Source organism: Erpetoichthys calabaricus, chromosome 10, assembly GCF_900747795.2.
Source record: "Erpetoichthys calabaricus chromosome 10, fErpCal1.3, whole genome shotgun sequence".
In the NCBI taxonomy this organism is placed as follows: Eukaryota; Metazoa; Chordata; class Cladistia; order Polypteriformes; family Polypteridae; genus Erpetoichthys; species Erpetoichthys calabaricus.
The window spans coordinates 3,021,269-3,042,604 of NC_041403.2; the positions used below are offsets into that span (position 1 = coordinate 3,021,269).

The window sequence follows — 21,336 nt, forward strand, 5'->3', positions numbered from 1 at the left end:
AAGTTTAGGGCATCCGCTATTTCACTGTCTGTATCTTTTAATTCCCCTCTGCTTTTTCTGATGCACTTGACCTCCTCCTTGACTGTTCTTTTACTACTAAAATACTGAAAGAATCTCTTAGGGTCTTCTTTCACCTTATCTGCTATATTCCTCTCCAACTGTCTGTTAGCCTCCCTGATATCCTTCTTAATGGTTGCCCTCATGTTCTCATACGCTCTACGATTCACTTTGCAGTCATTAGTCTTATATGCCTTATAAAGTAGTTTTTTCCTTTGCAACTTCTTTTTTAAATCTTTATTAATCCACCGTGGAGTTTTTTTTAGTTTCCTATTAATTCCAAATTTAGGTCTGTATCTGTCCTGCATTACATGTAAAACATTTTTAAACCTGTTCCACTGCTCCTCGACTGTCTCCACACTTAAAAGCTTATCCCAGTGTATCCTACTTAGACTTTGTCGCATCTGCTCAAAATTAGCCCTACCAAAGTTCAACTTAACAATTTTAATCTTTGCATCTGTACTCTTACAAAATACTGAGAATTGTATTACATTATGATCACGTGACCCTAGTGGTTCAATCACCTCTACACCCTCAATTCTATCCTGATTATTACAAAATACTAAATCCAGACAGGCTTCACCCCGTGTTGGCTCTTTAACATGCTGTGTTAACAAACAGTCATTGATTACTTCTAAAAACTCCTGCTCTTGTACTCCGCCATCTGTAAGGTTATCCCAGTTAATATTTGGATAATTAAAGTCCCCCATGACTATAATATCTCCCTGTAAACTTGCCTTTTGATATTACTAAAGAGATGTGTGCTGAAATTACTGTCTGAATTGGGTGGTCTGTAACACACTCCTAAAATAAGACCCCTTTCCCTAATATTTTCCAGGCGAAGTCACATGTCCTAACTAAGATGGGGCTCATCATCCAACTGAAGACGACTTACATTTAAATCCTGCTTGGCATAAACAGCAACCTCACCTCCTTTTCTGTTCTGTCTATCCTTCCTAAAAAATGTGTCTCCCTCTATGTTACACTCATCCCCATATTTGTTATTTAGCCAGGTTTCCGTTATTGCTATAATACCATAATTATGCTCTGCTACATATAACTCCAACTCATTTACCTTATTTTTGATACTTCTAGCATTATGGCAAGATATTTTTAATGTGTTACCAATGTGTTATCAATAGTGCCTGATGACCCAGACTCTGTTGATTCACTGACACAATGTCTCACTTGTGTTTCTGAATGGATGAGTAGTAATTTTCTCAAACTAAATAAGGAGAAAACAGAAATCTTAGTGATTGGCAAAAATGGATATAATAAGGGTATTATAAATAAACTTGATGCATTAGGATTAAAAGTCAAGATGGAGGTAAAGAATTTAGGAGTAACTGTTAACTTTGACCTGAACTTTAAATCACATATTAATCAGATTACTAGGACAGCATTTTTTCACTTAAGAAATATAGCAAACATTAGACCTCTTATAACATTGCAAGATGCTGAGAAATTAGTTCATGTTGTTGTTTTCAGTTGACTAGATTACAGCAATGCACTCCTCTCAATTGCAATGAGTGCAGAATGCAGCTGCTAGAATCTTAACTAGGAAAAGAAAATCCAAACACATCACACCAGTTCTGATGTCACTACATTGGATACCCGTGCTATTTAGAATCAACTTTAAAATCCTGCTTATGCTTTACAAAGCCTTCATCTGCTCTATCCTATATTTCGAAATGTCTTACACCTTACACTCCAAATCGTAACCTTAGATCTTCAAATGAGTGTCACCTTAGAATTTCAAGAGCTAAACTTAAAACAAGTGGTGAGGCGGCCTTCTGCTGTTATGCACCTTAAATCTGGAATAGCTTGCCAATAGGAATCTGCCAGGCTAATAAAGTGGAGTACTTTAAAAAACTGCTAAAAACATGTTATTTTAACATGGCTTTCTCATAGCTTCATTAACCCTGATATTCTGTATATGCAATTAATATCTATATATATAATTCACTAAGCCGGGAGACAAGTAGCCACCCATGGAAAGCACGCCGGAAGGGGCGTGGATTCACTAAACCGCCGACAAGTAAGACGCCAATGGCGCACGCAGGAAGGAGCCACGCCCACCAACTCTTAGACCACTGGATACGACGAAAAAAATCACAGAGCCACACCCACCAACTCGGACGCGACGCCTCGGAAAACATGCCGTCATTTCTGTTTGTCTGTGCCACGGTCCACTTGCAGCTCTGAGCCACGTTGACTTTTCATTAGTCAACCTCAGTGGAACCTTGGTTCACACACAGGCAGCGCCACAGAGAGACAGAGGCACACACAGGCAGTGCAAGAGAGAGCCGCACAATCCTTTAAAACTGAAGTTAAAACACAATGAAGGAAGCAGTCTTTAAAAACCAATAAGCCCTGTGCCTCTTTTTCATTAGCGTCTCACCTGCTTCAGGCCCTGCAACAGTCGAGACGCTCTCTCTGCAGCTGACCTTCTCTGTGCCTGACTCCACTACTGTCAGTCGCCTGATTAAAAATGGCCTTTTGAAGGGGAGCTATGGACCCGCTATACCACAGGAACACATTGCCTTCGAACCTGCTCTCGCTCACTCTAACGTACCGGCATTCTCTCTTTCTCTCTCTCCTCACTCGCTTACACACTGCACAGGGGAGAAATGCCCGCAGCACGAGTCTACCCGGAAACCATTTCAGCCACACTTCCACGCCCCTCGCTACACTGTGAGTGCGATGATTATTTATTTAAAAATGGGCGTTTGAAGGGGAGCTGTGGACCCGCTATACCACAGGAACACATTGCCTTCGAACCTGCTCTCGCTCACTCTAACGTACCGGCTTTCTCTTTCTCTCTCTCTCCTCACTCGCTCACACACTGTACAGGGGAGAAATGCCCGCAGCACGAGTCTACCCGGAAACCATTTCAGCCACATTTCCACGCCCCTCGCTACACTGTGAGTGCGATGATTATTTATTTAAAAATGGGCGTTTGAAGGGGAGCTGTGGACCCGCTATACCACAGGATCACCTGTGACATTGCCTTCACATTGTTTTCCTTTTATTTCTGATCCCGTCGAGCAGATCAGACACCCAGGCAAACAACACTGAATAATCAATAGCTGCAACCACTTTGCCCGCCCCAACTCCTCACCTGAGTCGGTTTCGTCTGTGTTCAACAGTGTTTCCCAAACTCCGTCCTGGTGAAACCCTATGGCTGCAGAGTTTTGTTCCAACCAGATTCCTAATCATTAATGCCAGTGAAACTCATCCGGGATAAGTCGGTTTTTCAAACGCAGCCGTGTAGCAGATTAGACTAGCTGGATGTAATAATCCGAGATGAACGCGCGCCTCCGCGCTGAGTGGAAACACAATGTATATTGCTGCAACAAAATGATGAAAGAACGGGTGCATTTTTTTTCGTACAAGCTGAGTGGGTGGGTGTTAGTTAGTTAATTAGCAACTCGAAGGATTTCAAGATATAATATACACAAGAGGTAACACTGCAAAAGCGGCCCAAACCAGAAAAGACGGCTGGCAAATTAAACGCGTGTGCATTGTACTTACTGAAAGCAGCGTTACGGATTTTGCAAATGTTCATTTTTTCCCTCTGCTTAAAAAACATTGAAAAAGCGGCGCGGATTGGTTTGCAGTGTGTAAAACAGTTTGTTTGTCGCGGATAATTTGCTATCCACACAGGGAGGAAAAGGGAAGCGAACCCACAATCTTCCACTGTCTCCTTACTGCAAAGCAGCCGTACTACTACAGCGCCACAAGGCAGTTAAACAATGCACCGGGCCACATGTTCATTTTTTCCCCTGTGCTTAAAAGACATTAAAAAACTGTTTCTCAAATGTGACTCCGGAACAACTCAGTACGCGAAAAGTGGCCAGAACCGCAAACAACAATGAAAACTCTACGTGACTCACAGGTAGTGATGGGCCGCTCAATACTCAGGTTTCGACACTGTGTCGAGCTTTCGAAGCACTGCAGATTTTAATACTTGATCGAATAATAACATCTGTGATTTAAGGATTTCACATTTTCTGTCTCAAATGTGCTTACCTATATCATGGCAAAGTACAGGGATAAACGTTTATTTTCTGTCTACTCCGTTTTAATTAAGACAGACCAAAGAAAACATTTAAGGCTATTAAATGTGATCTCAAGAAAAGATCAGGGTTAATTATAATACTAATAACAGGAGCGATTATAATGATACAGTGCAAAAGTAAATACTAATTGAAAGAGCCGGGAATGCATGAGGTGAGGCGTCTTATTTTGTTTAACTCTTGCTATCGTATAGTGCATTCTGCCTTTCGGCGTTAGTTATATTTATATTTTTTAGACATCACACACTACAAGCTGCTGACGAACCCTTCTCTTCGTTGTCAGTCTGTAGCTATGAAAAAATAAAATCAATACGAATTTTAACAGACGTCATTGAAGTGTATCATAAGTTTCTGTAACGTTAATGAAAATGGCCAGGAGGTGTCACGAGAGAGGTGAGTGTCAAATGCTTCGAAGCTTCGATACGATTTCCGACACAATTGCTTTAAACGTGTTGATGCTTCGTGAGGCTTCACCCCGCCCATCACTACTCACAGGTTACTGAACGAGAAATCAGCAGACTAGCATGATGGATGGGGCGTAATGGGCGTCCTTACCCTCTCCTCCGAATTTTTCAAATGTTCATTTTTTCCCTGTGCTTAAAAGTCATTAAAAAAGCGGCCTGATTATGCGGCGTATGGTACGCCGCGGGTTGGCTAGTTACATGATATTTTCCTACTGTTTTTTATTTAATTTTTAAAATTTATTTTTCATTCTATGAGAAATAGTGGTAATACATCTCATTGCTCTTTAGCTATCTCCACCTGCAGACACTTATCTCAGTTTAATATTTCCAACCTTTCCTCCGTTTGTTTTAAGTGTCTCTTCTGATATTAAAGTTTTACTTTTTTGAAGTTTCAATCTGCCTAAACAATGTGAAATTAATTATATTGTATTATAGTTTCTGAACTGGTTCAGTTATTGCCACACTCTGAATTATGTCTGGGGTATTACAAAACATTCAGTCTAGACAAGCTTTTCCTTATGTTCGACATTTGACAGTTAACATCCATCACTGATTACATCTATGAGCTCCTATGCTACCTACTGCACCACCATGCTGATCTGCATACTATAGGTCTGCAATTGTGCTCTTCAAAGTATCCATATTACTAACCGGGAATGGTAAACCGGATGATGGACGCAGGCACATCCGGCCATGGGCCGTAGCTGCAAAAAGACGTACTGCGGCGGCGCAACAAACAGTCCACGAGAGTCGGCTGAGGACCCGAGAATGGCGGACAAAAGAGGGCGAGAGAGGCGGATGAGGGTCCGCGAGAGACGCAGGTGCAAAAAGAGTCCAGACCCGAGAAAGGCAGACAAAAGAGGGCGAGAGAGGCGGATGAGGGTCCAAGAGAGACGCAGGCGCAAAAAGAGTCCGACAAGAGCACAGAAAACAGGAGTGAGCACATACAGAAAGGAGTCACAAAAATGAGGCTCAACAAGCACCAAAATAAGGAAAAAAAAACATTAAAGAGTACTCAAACGAGGGGAAAGCACGAAACACATTGCACACGAAACTAAACACACCAAAAAAAAAAGAACAGACGAGCGGACAATAGCAAGGCACGACCATACCCCCGCCACCCTACAGGTACGGGACGGGACACACACCAAGAGGGGGATTCAACAAGCCCATGGAAGACCAAAAAAAAGAACACAAAACCACCCCACAGACCCTACAAGCAAGGGACGGGACACACACAAAGAGAGGGATTCAAACGAAACACAGGAACACAAAAAGAAACAAAACGCTCGCGCAACAACAATCCCCCCCACACATCCATAAGATGTGACACCCAAAGCCACATATTCGAAAGTGAACGTCAGCACCTTCACACTAGGCAGCATAGGTGTCGGCATAGGTGTCAGCATAGGTGTATGTCCTTTCAATAAAGCACTATTAACCGTTCAACTGCAGAAAAGGCTCCATATTAACAGTGAGTGCAATTATCCTTATTACTTATCCATATTTCGCATGCTGAGAAAGAAACAAGTCATGAATACACGCTCACGGGTACAAAACGATTCGGAAAGGATAACGGGAACAAACACACGTACACGAAAGAAACAAGAAAATAGACGACGGCGCATAAAACGCGCTTCTGAAACACCGGGAGAGAAAATGTCAAGGATCGAAAAAAAGGAAAGCGCAAGTGACACCGTTACAGAGACGTGCCCAAATGGACAGACACAATGAACGTAGACGCATTCAGCGCGCGGGTCAAAATGCTGCATCGAAAGAAGCACGATTACAAACCGAAAGAGCTCGCGTGTCAGACATACAAAAAAGTGAGCGAAGAGACAGAATAAATGAACGGAGATGTGAACGACGCGCAAATGAACTGACAGAAAAAAAAAAAGCAAGACGCGAAAAGCGCAAAGCTCAAATGACCGACATTCAAAAACGGAAAAGGCTCGATACAAACAATGCACGGCGTAGACTGAAACGGACTTTGCGCAAAGCCGAGGCGAATAAAAAAAAAGAAAAAAATAGCGTGTCACAAATAATGGACATGCAACAAAAAGGCAAGCAACCGCAAAAAGCAAAACATGCCCGTCGGGGTCATCAACGCCACGCACCTGTTAAACGCTTACGCCAAATGGCTGAAAACGCCTTCAATAAGGAATCCACTATTGAGGAAAATTCATTGGGATTAATGAATGTCATTTGCAATCATTGTCATTCACTTAACTTCACAGAAGAAACAACTGGCAATACAAATAATGAATTTACACGTTGTTGTCAAAAAGGTCAGATTAGACTGCCTCCTTTACATTCATATCCTGAATATCTAAAGAAGCTTCTAACTAACGATGTGCCTGAAAGTAAAAACTTTATGAACTGCATTAGATCCTACAATAGTTCATTTGCTTTTGCATCTACCGGAGTAAATATCAGGCCACCAAAAGGCAATGGCCCATACTGCTTTTACGTATGTGGACAAATATTGCATCGCATTGGAACAGTGCACCCTGAAACAAATCAACAACGCAAATATGCACAAATCTACATCCTAGATCCGGATGAGGCGATCTATCAACGCATGAACCTTCCTGAAAACAAACAATGCACAGAGCTTATAATGAGAAACGTCACTCATGTCATAAACGATCACCCATTAGCTAAATCTATAAAAATGCTACATGAAGTTGAAAAGGAGGCAAATACAAAAGCAAATGCAGAAGGTATAGCAGCAACTACAATTGCTTTGGTCTTGATAAAGGACAAAGAACAAGATCCAAGACGATACAATCTGCCCGTCGTTAATGAAGTGGCAATTGTCTTTCAAAGTAAAGATGGTGAGCCTCCATTTCACAGAGATATTGTTCTACATTTACGTCCTGATAAAAACAACACACCTACATTCAAACGCATAGACATTTGCTTTCCGCTTCTTGATACTTTAACATACCCCATATTATTTCCGACTGGACAGGAAGGATGGAGTGCTACAATTTCAAGAATTAAAAAACAGCAGGCACAGAGACGATCACGTGTATCCATGAAAGAATATTTCTCCTACAGACTCTCAGTAAGGGACGACTTTAATCCATTACTCAATGCAGGAAAGCTGACTCAACAATACATCGTTGACGTTTATGTTAGAGCGGAATCAAATGATCTGCAGTGGATAAAAAACAACCAGCCTTCACTTAGAGCCGATAAATACAAATCGCTGCTGGACTACATTAATCGGGATGCTGACGTCATGGAGCACCCTGCTGGAAAACCTGTTATTCTACCATCATCCTTTCAGGGCATCCCACGCAATATGCAACAACATTACCAAGATGCCATGGCTATCGTAAGAAAGTTTGGAAAACCAGATCTGTTTATCACTATGACCTGCAATCCTAAATGGACAGAAATTACAAATAATCTTAAGCCGTGGCAGAGAGTCGAACATCGTCCTGATTTGGTTGCAAGAGTCTTTAAACTTAAACTGAATAACCTCCTACAAGATATCAAACAAAAATCTCTATTTGGAACTGTCACAGCCATTATCCACGTTATCGAGTTTCAGAAGAGAGGTTTACCACACGCCCATATATTACTAATACTTGATGAGGATTCCAAAATACGCACTGAATCTGACATCGATAAAATAGTCAAAGCTGAAATTCCAGACCGTGACACCTCTCCATGCCTTTTTCAAATTGTTATAAAGAATATGATTCATTCACCATGTGGCCCTACAAATCCAAACAGTCCATGTATGCTTAATGGCAAATGTTCAAAAGGCTTCCCCAAAGACTTCCAAGACGTTACACTTGGTAATATAAATGGATACCCTAAATATAGAAGACGAAAGACAACTCAATTACAAATTCGTCCAGGTCATTCAATTGACAACAGCTGGGTCGTTCCATACAATCCTTATTTATGTTTACGCTACAACTGCCATATAAATGTGGAGATCTGCGCTACAGTAAAAAGCGTTAAATATCTATTCAAATACGTATACAAAGGACACGATTGTGCTAATGTCTCCATATCTGAAACAAATGATCACGATGAAACTCGAATGTATGTTGATTCACGGTACGTCAGTGCTCCGGAGGCCATTTGGAGAATATTTTGCTTTCCTATGCACCATCAGAGCCACACAATATGTCGCTTACCAGTTCATTTGGAGAACGAACAAACTGTCTGTTTTCATGCAGGTCATGAGGCACAAGCAGCAAAGAGAGCAGCCACAAAGGATACTAAACTAACTGCGTGGTTTAAACTCAATCAAAACGATCCCAACGCTCACCGTTGGAAATATTGGGAAATACCTGTTCACTATGTTTGGATTGACAATGGCAATTTCTGGAGAAAACGACATCACCACGGTGATAATGTCATAGGACGAATGTACACAGTCAGTATTAAAGAACCTGAAAGGTTTTACCTTCGATTACTTCTTCAACATGAAACCGGAGCTACATCATTTCACGACATTAGAACTGTACAAGATGGCTACACCATCAAACTCTGTCAGACATTCCAACAGGCGGTAAATGACAAAGGATATTTATTAGATGATACAATTTGGCAAAGAACTCTACACGATGCGATATCCTATTCAATGCCATGTCAAGTTCGACAACTATTTGCTTATATCTGTGCCTTCTCATCACCATCAGATCCTTTGACCCTCTGGAATACAAACAAAATGGGAATGGTTGAAGATATTTGCCACAAACTTCATGATACTAATGATTCCTGCATCGACTGTGAAGCCTATGCACTACACGACATTCGATTGGCTCTTATGCTCCTTGGGTATACATTGGAAAACTTCCATTTACCAAATGTTCCAGATTCCTTACCGGATATAAATTACACACCTATTGATCTACAACAAGAAGAACGAATTGCACAAACTATGCTTTCCTCTTTAAATGAATTATAATCTGATGCTTTTCAACAAATTATTCATGCCACGGAGGACAACAGCCCTATACCCAAATGCTTCTTTCTTGACGGCCCTGGAGGAAGCGGAAAAACATACCTTTATGAAACACTTATACATTTCTTTGCTGCAAGACAACAGATAATTATCGCATCTGCTACAACCGGAGTGGCAGCAAATCTGTTAATAAATGGTCGTACATGTCACTCAATATTCAAAATACCGGTCCCAATCACAGAGACATCAGTATCTACTATGAACATTCACAGTAGCAATGCCCGAGACATCCGTCTTGCAAAACTGATAATTATTGATGAATGTACAATGGCATCCAGTCACTTACTCAACACCATTGATAAACTTCTACAAACGTTGATGAATAATAATATTCCCTTTGGAGGAAAAGTTCTTTTATTAGGAGGAGATTTTAGACAATGCTTAGCTATTGTTCCACATGCCATGCGCTCAGCTATTGTTCAGTCCACCTTAAAATACGCAGACAATTGGTATTGCTTTAAAACAATACAGTTGGTACAAAACATGCGATGTCCAGATCCAGAATATAACAGTTGGCTAATACAACTGGGAAATGGTACACTCACAAATACAGATGGACTTCACCCAGATATTATTTCCATTCCACAATCCTTTATCTCAGACGACTTAGTAAAAGAGATATTTGGAACAGCAATCACATTAGACCAAATACCCCTGTTAACACAACGCACTATATTATGTCCAAAAAATATTAATGTTAATCACATTAATAACCAAGTCATTTCATTACTTCCTGGAGAGACACAGATCTTTCTAAGCTCAGACAAAGTTGACTCTGATGACGACAATGAACATATAAATTTCCCCTTAGAATATTTGAACACTATTAACCCAGCCGGATTACCACAACACAACCTTGCCCTTAAAAACGGAACAATAATCATGCTATTAAGAAACCTTAACACAAAACAGGGTTTATGCAATGGCACACGGTTAGTCGTCAACACCATGACACACAATGTTATTCAAGTGACAGCTCTTACAGGATCACATGCTAACAATACTGTTCTCATTCCTAGAATTGACCTTACAAGTTCTGAGCTAGAATTACCTTTTACATTGAAACGCCGACAGTTCCCCATTAAACCTGCATTTGCCATGACCATCAACAAATCACAAGGACAAACCATGGACAAGGTTGGCATCTACCTCTCTGAACCCGTTTTTGGACATGGACAACTTTATGTTGCCTTCTCACGTGTTCGCCGTTCATCTGACGTTAAAGTTAAAATTATAAATAATCCATGCCAAGGAAGACTCATTCAAGGACAAGACACCATCTTTACTACTAATGTTGTATACAAAGAAATATTCCAATAAAACATTAATATATGACAAACACTCTATTTGTTATTTCTATGGGCATCATCCAAAGCTGCACACTATTCTATATCTAATTCATACATCTGACTCTTTCTCATGTCCCAACGCCAGGGGTTGGCGAGCGAAGCGAGCAGGGGGCAGAGCCCCCTAGTAAATAAATAAGCCAACTCTACTCAAAAGTCTAAGTGACCCAGCAGTCTAACTGTTAATCATAGTGCCTGACTTGCTTGCAGGCCTTCTTTATGTGTTGTCAGTCAGTCAGTCACTACCCAACCTGCTATATCCTAACACAGAGTCATGGGGGTCTGCTGGAGCCAATCACATCCAGCACAGGGCGCAGGGCAGGAACAAATCCTGGGCACACACACACACACACCCACCAAGCACACACTAGGGACAATTTAGGACCGCCAATGCACCTAACCTGCATGTCTTTGGACTGTGGGAGGAAACCCACGCAGACATGGAGAGAACATGCAAACTCCATGCAGGGAGGACCCGGGAAGCGAACCCAGACAGGTCTCCTTACTGTGAGGCAGCAGCGCTACCACTGCGCCACCATGCTGCCCTTTTATGTGTTGTGTTTATAGAAAATATAAAAGAATAACCATTTAATGGCACAAAAACATGGATTCCACTTCTAACACCAAATATGCTGTGTGGCTACTTATACCAGGATAATGTTTCCCAGTGGCAAGGAGTAAAATGAACGCTGTGACAAATAACCTATTGGAGAGCACAATATCATAAAGCAGTTTGAAAATAATAAAAAAAAAAAATATGATTCAAACTTTACAAAGACATGTGGTACCAAACTTGGCCTGTGTTTTTTCTTCTCTTTACTGTCCAATTTTGCAGTACTTCCCAGCTATCTCACCATACTGTATTTTCAGGTGTTGTTCTACCGCTGTTCCCCTGCTTTACCATCAAGTTACATCATTCCCTGAATAAGAGCATCTGCCACCAGAACTCTTCACCACATGTCCTCTGCTTCTCCATCCAGGCTCCTCCTCCTCCTCTTTAGGGTTGATCCATCTTCTTCTAAATACAACAAGATACTCACTGTTCATTGAGTTCCAGGTTTCTCCAAGGCTTTTCCAGCAAAGGTTTGGGAGGTGGAGGTGGAGGTGGCTGTTCTGCTTCTGTTAAAGAGTCAAATTACACCATTACCACTAGCTGTGAGTGTGTGACACGGGGAAGTGACAGTCACATCACACAGAGCCCTAGCTGACAGACTCATGTGGCAGGCACCCAGACAGCATTTCATGCAAGCTCCATTTCAGCTATACTAGGGCCAGGTTACAGGGTGACACTTAGGGTTAACACGTAAAGAGAGCAGATAAGACTTAATAGATTCATTTAGTGGCACATCACTGTGCTAATAAATTATTTTCTGGTATTTCCTTAGATGATTTTTTGTTTATTTAAGTTGCAATCTTATCTGGAGAGGAGCATTACTCAAGTGTGGATGCTTGTTGACAGTGGCATGAAAGTGCTTTTCTACCAGAAATATTAAAGAACAATCTGCAATAATCTGGTAGTTGAGTCATGGCAACTGGACTTCTTTCTTGTTAGGTAGATACGTTTTCACTGCTCATCCAAGTAACTTCGTCAGTCTGAGGAATGTTGTTAGAGACCACAATTTTATCCTCCAGGTTAGTTTCACTTCACACCTGCCCTGGTTAGGCTCATTGAGTAAAACAAAGGAAGGGGGAGGTGTGAGTAGATGTAACAGTCACACCTTTAACAGCACCCCCTACCCCCATAGAGTAAAAAAAAAAAAAAAGAAAGTGATAGACTGCCTGAAACACCTTGAAATGGAAAACACCATTGACAGGGGAACGTAAATGCACAAAATGTCCACAAACTCTCAGTAGGGGCAGCGCCATTGTGAGAAGCTGGACATAAAAGGAGCCCATGCAGAGGACTTGTGCCTGAGAGAGGACAGAGATGAATGAGCAGTTTAAGAACAGAACTTGCAAGAGCTATTCCTCTGCTGAAATCCCTCAGCTGGGGTAAATGGAATCTTGGGAAGGATCCAGGGATCTCATTTATAAAGCTTGTGTACACACAAAGTGTGGCTCAAAATGTGCATACTGTAAACTTCCCAAACAAATGTCGTGATTTATTAAAGAAAATCTGAGAAGAAAGCGTGCAAATATTTAAGGCAATTATAACTCATGAGTACTAACATTTCAGAAAAACTGGGAAATGACATTGTTGATCAAGCAGTAGAGAAAAGCCAAGCAAAATGACACCTTTTATTGGCTAACTAAAAAGATTACAATATGCAAGCTTTCGAGGCAACTCAGGCCCCTTCTTTACATCTTGCCTGAAGAAGAGGCCTGAGTTGCCTCAAAAGCTTGCATATTGTAATCTTTTTAGTTAGCCAATAAAAGGTGTCATTTTGCTTGGCTTTTCTCTACATTCATAATGGCTAACACGGTACAACACCCTAGTACTACTTGATCAAGCAGTGAAATGCAGCCAGAACAGCCAAATGATGACTCATATGTATAACAATTCACTAGACTGCATTTTCGTTCCCTTTTAAGATGGCTGATGCTGCACATTTGCATTGAAGAACATTTTTGGTTTTTCATCAGTTTATATTGGCTACTTGTTGTCACTTCTCAGGGAATTGGGTGACAGGTCAGGAATATCTCAGCCAAGCCTCACTCCATTGCTTCTTGTACTGGAAGCCATTAACTGACCAATGAGGCACTGCATCCAGTTTTCATATGGTGTGGGCATTTGTACATAAAAAAATAAAGATTTTTGCTGACATAAAAAGTCAATTTGCAACAGTGTCTGGTTCTCCTAACATAATCAGAGAAATGTACTGCCCTCTTAGTGCTTTAAGCACACCCAGTGAGAATGAAGCTGCTAACTACTACATTCCATTAACACACAAGCCATCTGTGATGTAAAGATGAGACTGACAAGTGTTATGTGTTCATGGCCTGGACCAACCAGTGATTCGTTTATTTTAAGGTATTGTAGTTTTGGCAGATGTGATAGTGCTATAGGTCCATCCATCCATCCATCCTCTTCCACTTATCCGAGGTCGGGTCGCGGGGGCAGCAGCTTGAGCAGAGATGCCCAGACTTCCCTCTCCCCGGCCACTTCTTCTAGCTCTTCTGGGAGAATCCCAAGGCGTTCCCAGGCCAGCCGGGAGACATAGTCCCTCCAACGTGTCCTGGGTCTTCCCCGGGGCCTCCTCCCGGTTGGACGTGCCCGGAACACCTCACCAGGGAGGCGTCCAGGAGGCATCCTGATCAGATGCCCGAGCCACCTCATCTGACTCCTCTCGATGCAGAGGAGCAGCGGCTCTACTCTGAGCTCCTCCCGGATGACTGAGCTTCTCACCCTATCTTTAAGGGAAAGCCCAGACACCCTGCAGAGGAAACTCATTTCAGCCGCTTGTATTCGCGATCTCGTTCTTTCGGTCACTACCCATAGTTCATGACCATAGGTGAGTGTAGGAACATAGATCGACTGGTAAATTGAGAGCTTCGCCTTGCGGCTCAGCTCCTTTTTCACCACGACAGACCGATGCAGAGCCCGCATTACTGCGGATGCCGCACCGATCCGCCTGTCGATCTCACGCTCCATTCTTCCCTCACTCGTGAACAAGACCCCAAGATACTTGAACTCCTCCACTTGAGGCAGAATCTCACTCCCAACCCTGAGAGGGCACTCTACCCTTTTCCGGCTGAGGACCATGGTCTCAGATTTGGAGGTGCTGATTCCCATCCCAGCCGCTTCACACTCAGCTGCGAACCGATCCAGAGAGAGCTGAAGATCACGGCCTGATGAAGCAAACAGGACAACATCATCTGCAAAAAGCAGTGACCCAATCCTGAGCACCAAACCGGACCCCCTCAACACCCTGGCTGCGCCTAGAAATTCTGTCCATAAAAGTTATGAACAGAATCGGTGACAATGAGCAGCCCTGGCGGAGTCCAACTCTCACTGGAAACGGGTTCGACTTACTGCCAGCAATGCGGACCAAGCTCTGGCACCGATCGTACAGGGGCCGAACAGCTCTTATCAGGGGGTCCGATACCCCATAATCCCGGAGCACCCCCCCACAGCATTCCCCAAGGGACACGGTCGAACGCCTTTTCCAAGTCCACAAAACACATGTAGACTGGTTGGGCGAACTCCCATGCACTCTCCAGGACTCTGCTAAGGGTGTAGAGCTGGCCCACTGTTCCGCGATCAGGACGAAAACCACACTGTTCCTCCTGAATCCGAGGTTCAACTATCCGACGGACCCTCTTCTCCAGAACCCCCCGAATAGACTTTTCCAGGGAGGCTGAGGAGTGTGATCCCTCTTTAGTTGGAACACACCCTCCGATCCCCTTTCTTAAAGAGGGGGACCACCACCCCGGTCTGCCAATCCAGAGGCACTGTCCCTGATGTCCATGCGATGTTGCAGAGACATGTCAACCAAGACAGTCCTACAACATCCAGAGCCTTGAGGAACTCCGGGCGTATCTCATCCACCCCCAGGGCCCTGCCACCAAGGAGTTTTTTGACCACCTCGGTGACCTCGGTCCCAGAGATGGGGGAGCCCACCTTCGAGTCCCCAGGCTCTGCTTCCTCATTGGAAGGCATGTTAGTGGGATTGAGGAGGTCTTCGAAGTACTCCCCCCACCGACCCACAACGTCCCGAGTCGAGGTCAACAGCGCACCATCCCCACCATACACAGTGTTGACACTGTACTGCTTCCCCCTCCTGAGACGCCGGATGGTGGACCAGAATCTCCTCGAAGACGTCCGAAAGTCGTTCTCCATGGCCTCCCCAAACTTCTCCCACGCCCAAGTTTTTGCCTCAGCAATCATCAAAGCCGCATTCTGCTTGGCCTGCCGGTACTTATTAGCTACCTCCAGAGTCCCACAGGACAAAAGGGACCGGTAGGACTCCTTCTTCAGATTGACGGCATTCCTCACCGCCGGTGTCCACCAACGGGTTTGGGGATTGCCGCCACGACAGGCACTGACCACCTTACGGCCACAGCTCCGGTCAGCCGCCTCAACAATAGAGGCACGGACCATGGCCCATTCGGACTCAATGTCCCCCACCTCCCTCGGGACATGGTCGAAGTTCTGCCGGAGGTAGAAGTTAAAGCTACTTCTGACAGGGGGATCTGCCAGACGTTCCCAGCAGACCCTCACAACACGTTTGGGCCTACCAGGCCTGACCGGCATCCTCCCCCACCATCGAAGCCAACTCACCACCAGGTGGTGATCAGTTGACAGCTCCGCCCCTCTCTTCACCCGAGTGTCCAAGACATGTGGCCGCAAGTCCGACGACACGACCACAAATTCGATCATCGAACTGAGGCCTAGGGTATCCTGGTGCCAAGTACACATATGAACACCCCTATGCTTGAACATGGTGTTCGTTATGGACAATCCGTGACGAGCACAGAAGTCCAATAACAAAACACCGCTCGGGTTCAGATCGGGGGGGCCATTCCTCCCAATCACGCCCTTCCAGGTCTCACTGTCATTGCCCACGTGAGCATTGAAGTCTCCCAGCAGTACATGGGAGTCCCCAGAAGGTATGCCCTCTAGCACCCCTTCCAGGGACTCCAAAAAGGGTGGGTACTCCAGACTGTTGTTCAGTACATACGCACAAACAACAGTTAGGACACGTCCCCCCACCCGAAGGCGGAGGGAGGCTACCCTCTCATCTACTGGGGTGAACCCCAATGAACAGGCTCCAAGTTGGGGGGCAATAAGTATACCCACACTCGCTCGGCGCCTCTCACCGGGTCAACTCCAGAGTGGTAGAGAGTCCAGCCCCCCTCAAGGAGATTGGTTCCAGAGTCCAAGCTGTGCGTCGAGGTGAGCCCGACTATATCTAGCCGGAACCTCTCGACCTCGCATACTAGCTCAGGCTCCTTCCCCTTCAGAGAGGTGACATTCCACGTCCCAAGAGCCAGCTTCTGTAGCCGAGGATCGGACCACCAAGGTCCCCGCCTTCGGCCACCACCCAACTCACACTGCTCCTGACCTCCTTGGCCCCTCCCATAGGTGGTGAGCCCATGGGAAGGGGGACCCACGTTGCCTCTTTGGGCTGTGCCCGACCGAGCCCCATGGGTGCAAGCCCGGCCACCAGGCGCTCGCCATCAAGCCCCACCTCCAGGCCTGGCTCCAGAGGGGGCCCCGGTGACCCACTTTCGGGCGAGGGAAAACGGCATCCAAATTTTTTATTCATCATGGAAGGTCTGTTGAACCGCACTTTATCTCATCCCTCACCTAGGACCAGTTTGTTTTGGGTGGCCCTACCAGGGGCATAAAGCCCCGGACAATAGAGCTCCTAGGATCATTGGGACACGCAAACCCCTCCACCACGATAAGGTGGCGGTTCGAGGAGGGGAGTGCTATAGGTGGCGGAGGGTTTGTTGGTAAGGCTGAATGCCCGGGGCTTCATATGGCCAGTACTATTTATTAGAACAACAATGACATCATTACATGTGCCAGGTGATCGCAGCCACCCACTCAGAGGCTGGCACCTTAAACCTTTCCTGGATCCCCAGAATGCAGAGGAGAGGTGCTATAATGCTGCACATGATCTTGTGCACTCAGTTGCAGAGCACAGCCAGATGTTCTTGAATGCAGGTGGGGGGTCTCAACACGTCAGGTGGGAGGCTGCTCTACCAGCCAGTAAACATCATTAGCATGTTGATTGCATTTCTAAAGAGTTGATTAGCATCAGGTTGTATTCATACTGTATATATACATTTACAATATGATTGTGATTTATAAAGGTACATTGCATAGAAATGTGCATATGGCAGGTTTTATAAATGTGATTTTTTTTTTCTGGTGTATGCATTTTCCTGTTTTTTTTAGTGTGTGCATATTTTCACGATCAAATCCACACAAAGTCTCCGAAAGTCTCTGGTTTGGATTGGCTTACAGAGTTCGGGAAAGTGAGTGCAGATAATGTTTGCCTCTGGCATAAATGTGTAGGCAGTAAATGTGTAGGCAATGTACACAACAGAGAAAGGATCATTGGAGCTGCATGGAAAAAGCTGAGGATGTTATTTTGGTTCACCTACACTACATAGTTTTAATTAATTACAGAGTGAGTATAAAGACTCAGTATGTCTGTTTACTGTGTACAGATTTACCTGAATGTGGACAGCTGCCTTTAACAAAAACACTAGCCGATCCAACAGTTCTCTTCAGAGTGTTTTTCAACACAAGTGCCACTTACCAAAGCAGGGTGCCCTCTCACTGTGATGTTTCTTTTTAAGGTGTTACTTCTAGCCCTGAGAAAAGCCAAAGAAGAGCTGGAATCTACACCTGGGAACAAGGACTTCTGCCACTGCCACTCTCATCATGCAAAGTATGTTTGTGAAGATGATGTTGTTTTGCTTTTTTGCAGCCCACCCAACAAGAGACAGGACAGTGCGGGCACAATTGTATGCTTGCAAAATTGTGTTCAAAGTAATAAATCATTCAAGCTAACTCAGTTAGCAGAAGAATTATTTCGAAGTGAACAAATAGCAGAAGACCATGGCAAAGAGGGCAAGAAAATGACAGACCTGAACATTAAGTAACGCGAGTTATTTTTTCTAGTCAATAAAATGAAGTTTATCTTGGCACTGGAGAGTGGAGATGTGTTACGTGATCATCAGATACACAAGTTTGAATTTCAATACTGCAGACCATAAATTCTAAATTTAAACATTTCTATCAGACCTAAACCAACACCGCTATGTCTACACCATGAACATTAGCTTACTAAGAATTGTTCTTACAGATACTGAGTTTACATTTTTTCTTCTTGTTCCTACCATACTTTGCTGATCACCATTTCTGCCAATTTTTTTTAATATAATTTTGATGCTTCCCTAAACAGATTAAATTAAAGTAGGCGCTTATTTAGGAGTGTTAGAATCCAAGGATTATGAAAATGACATTTAGTTTTTTTTTAGGGATTTTGGGGTTTATGTTGACGCAATGTTTTCATCAACTAAGCAATGCACAGAAGCAATTAAAAAGGCAAATAAAATGTTAGGTTATATCATAAAAACTGTTGGATTTAAGTTAAGGGGTGTTATGCTCAAAACATGTAATGCATTAGTAAGACCACATCTGGAAAATTGTGTATAGTTCTGGCCACCTTGCTACAAGAAACAAATAGAAGCACTTGAAGTTGTGAGGAGGAGAACAACCAAGTGGGACATAAGGGCATGACCTAACCCTAACGTTTGACATCAGTGGAAATTAAGGGAAAGTGCATTTAGGACTTCAGCCAGGAAGCACTTCTTTAAGCAAAGAGGTGTGGGACTCTGGAACAAACTACTGAGACATGGAGTTGAAGCAGAAATCTTGACAACCTTTAAGAAAAATCTGGTGGAGATATTGGTGTTTTCTTAGCTATTAGCTAAACAAACAGGCCTGATGGACTTAAACTGATGGATCTCCTCTCATTTTTCAAATTTCTTATGTTATGTTCATTTTACAAAAGTTGAAATTATCTAGCATTCTGCTGCAATGATATGTCTGTTTTATGACCACTGCCATTCAGAGCATTTACATCATGAATTACCATAACGATATTACCCAGAATAATCTACACACTGGAGTCACTGGAGTGACTTTATAAAGGTTGGCAAATGCATTTCTGGACCATCGAAGGTTGTGGATAAGTCTCTGTGTTAGTGTATAAATTTTTTTGATAAACCTTTACCAGTTTAAGAACCTCAGTCTTGTTATTAGTTATGTTGAGTTTTGGTTTGCAATTTATAATGCAGATAACAGATCATCTTAACTGTTGGTGTTATATTTGGATCAGCCCTGACTATGTCTCCTTGTCATTTTCATTTAAAACCCTAACTCTCCCACTCTGAGCCAGAATACCTGGATAGTCTTGTGCATGTCACGATTGTGTTCTGATGACATGAGTCTGTCACATATTGTTGAATCAACTGAACGTTCACAGGAGTTTATTTTTTTACAGGACTGACATAATTCTAGAGTTTTGTTTTCATTCACTGTGCTCCACTAAGTCTTTGCCCTACGGTGTACTTTTGGGTCTCTCTACTTTTATGTCTCTTCAATTTTAAACACTTTTTCATAGTTTTGTATTTGGTCAGCTGTTATACAACTTCTCTGAGCCATGTAGTAAGGTGAAGAGCACTATGTAATATACATTGTTTGTTAATATTTATCTAGTATTTGTCTACAGAAGATCAGTCCAAGCTTATTCTTAGTGTTCTACAAAGCATAAACCAACCATTATTAATAATCAGACTTACTTGTTGCTTTCCGGAAAGGCCACATGTCTGGTTGCACTTAAAGCTGTGAAGAAACAAAAAAAATGAAGTCAACTTAGTAACAGACAAACATTTACGGTTAGTATTGGGAGCACAACAGTTTGAGCATGAGCTAGATGCATGATGACAATAGTAAAATAATTTCTGGCTTGTCAGGTACAAGGCAATATATAATTTTCACATTCATTTTTTCTTGATTTTTTAAATATTTATTTTCTGTGGTATGGTTCAGTGGCCCCTAATAAGGGCTGTTCGGTCCCCATATAACCACAGTGAGGGCTGTGACCGCATACTTGGAGAAACATCAGCACCATTTCAGGTGGATATGGGACTCTGCCAGGGCTGTGCTTTGTCCCTTGTACTGTTTGTGATTTTCATGGACAGGCTATAAAGGCACAGCCAAGGAGGGGATGGGGTCCAGTTTGGTGACCTTAGAATTGTGTCACTTCTTTTTGAAGATGATGTGGCCATGTTGTCTTCATTGGGCTGTGAACTCCAATATGCATTTTCACGATTGGTGACTGATTGTGAAGCAGCAACGATGAGGATCAGCACCTCCAAATCGGAGACCATATCCTCAGTAGGAAAAAAGGTGGACTGTCCTATCCAAGTGGAAGGTGAGTGTCTATCTCAAGTGGAGGAGCTTAAGTACCTTGGGGTCTTGTTTCACAAGTGAGGGGAAAAAGGATGGTGAGATCGACGGACAAATTGGGGTGGTGAGCACAGATATGCAGTTATTATACTGATCTGTAGTGTTGAAGAAGGAGCTCTGTCAGAAGGTGAAGCTCAATCTACGTCAATCTATGCCCCTACCCTCATCTATGGTTATGAGCTTTGGGTAATGACTGAAAGAAAGAGATTGTGGGTACAGAAAGCCAAAGTTATTTTTCTCTGGAAGGTGACTGGGCTCTTCCTTAAGAGACAGGGTGAGAAGAACAGACATCCGGGAAAGACTCAGAATATAGCCACTGACCCTCAGCATTGAGAGGAGACAATTGAAGTGGTTTGGACATCTGACACAAATACCACCCAGATGCTTCTCTGTGGAGGTTTTATCAGCACAATTACCTAGGAGGACACCCTGGGGAATTATGTCTTCCCGATGTCTGGGAACA

At 43.3% G+C, this 21,336-nt stretch overlaps 2 protein-coding genes across 2 annotated transcripts in view; one reads left to right on the forward strand and one right to left on the reverse strand.

Annotated features, from left to right (window-relative positions):
- LOC127529379 (uncharacterized) overlaps positions 1-21,336 on the forward strand; it is a 773,396-nt gene that overhangs the window by 508,042 nt on the left and 244,018 nt on the right. The window lies entirely within an intron of this gene.
- The window catches only part of LOC114658636 (interferon-induced protein 44-like), an 81,911-nt gene that overhangs the window by 34,792 nt on the left and 25,783 nt on the right, over positions 1-21,336 (reverse strand). The window contains exon 3 of the mRNA XM_051932966.1: positions 11,980-12,058. Coding sequence (XP_051788926.1) covers positions 11,980-12,058 — 79 coding nt within the window. The remainder of the gene's footprint in view (positions 1-11,979; positions 12,059-21,336) is intronic.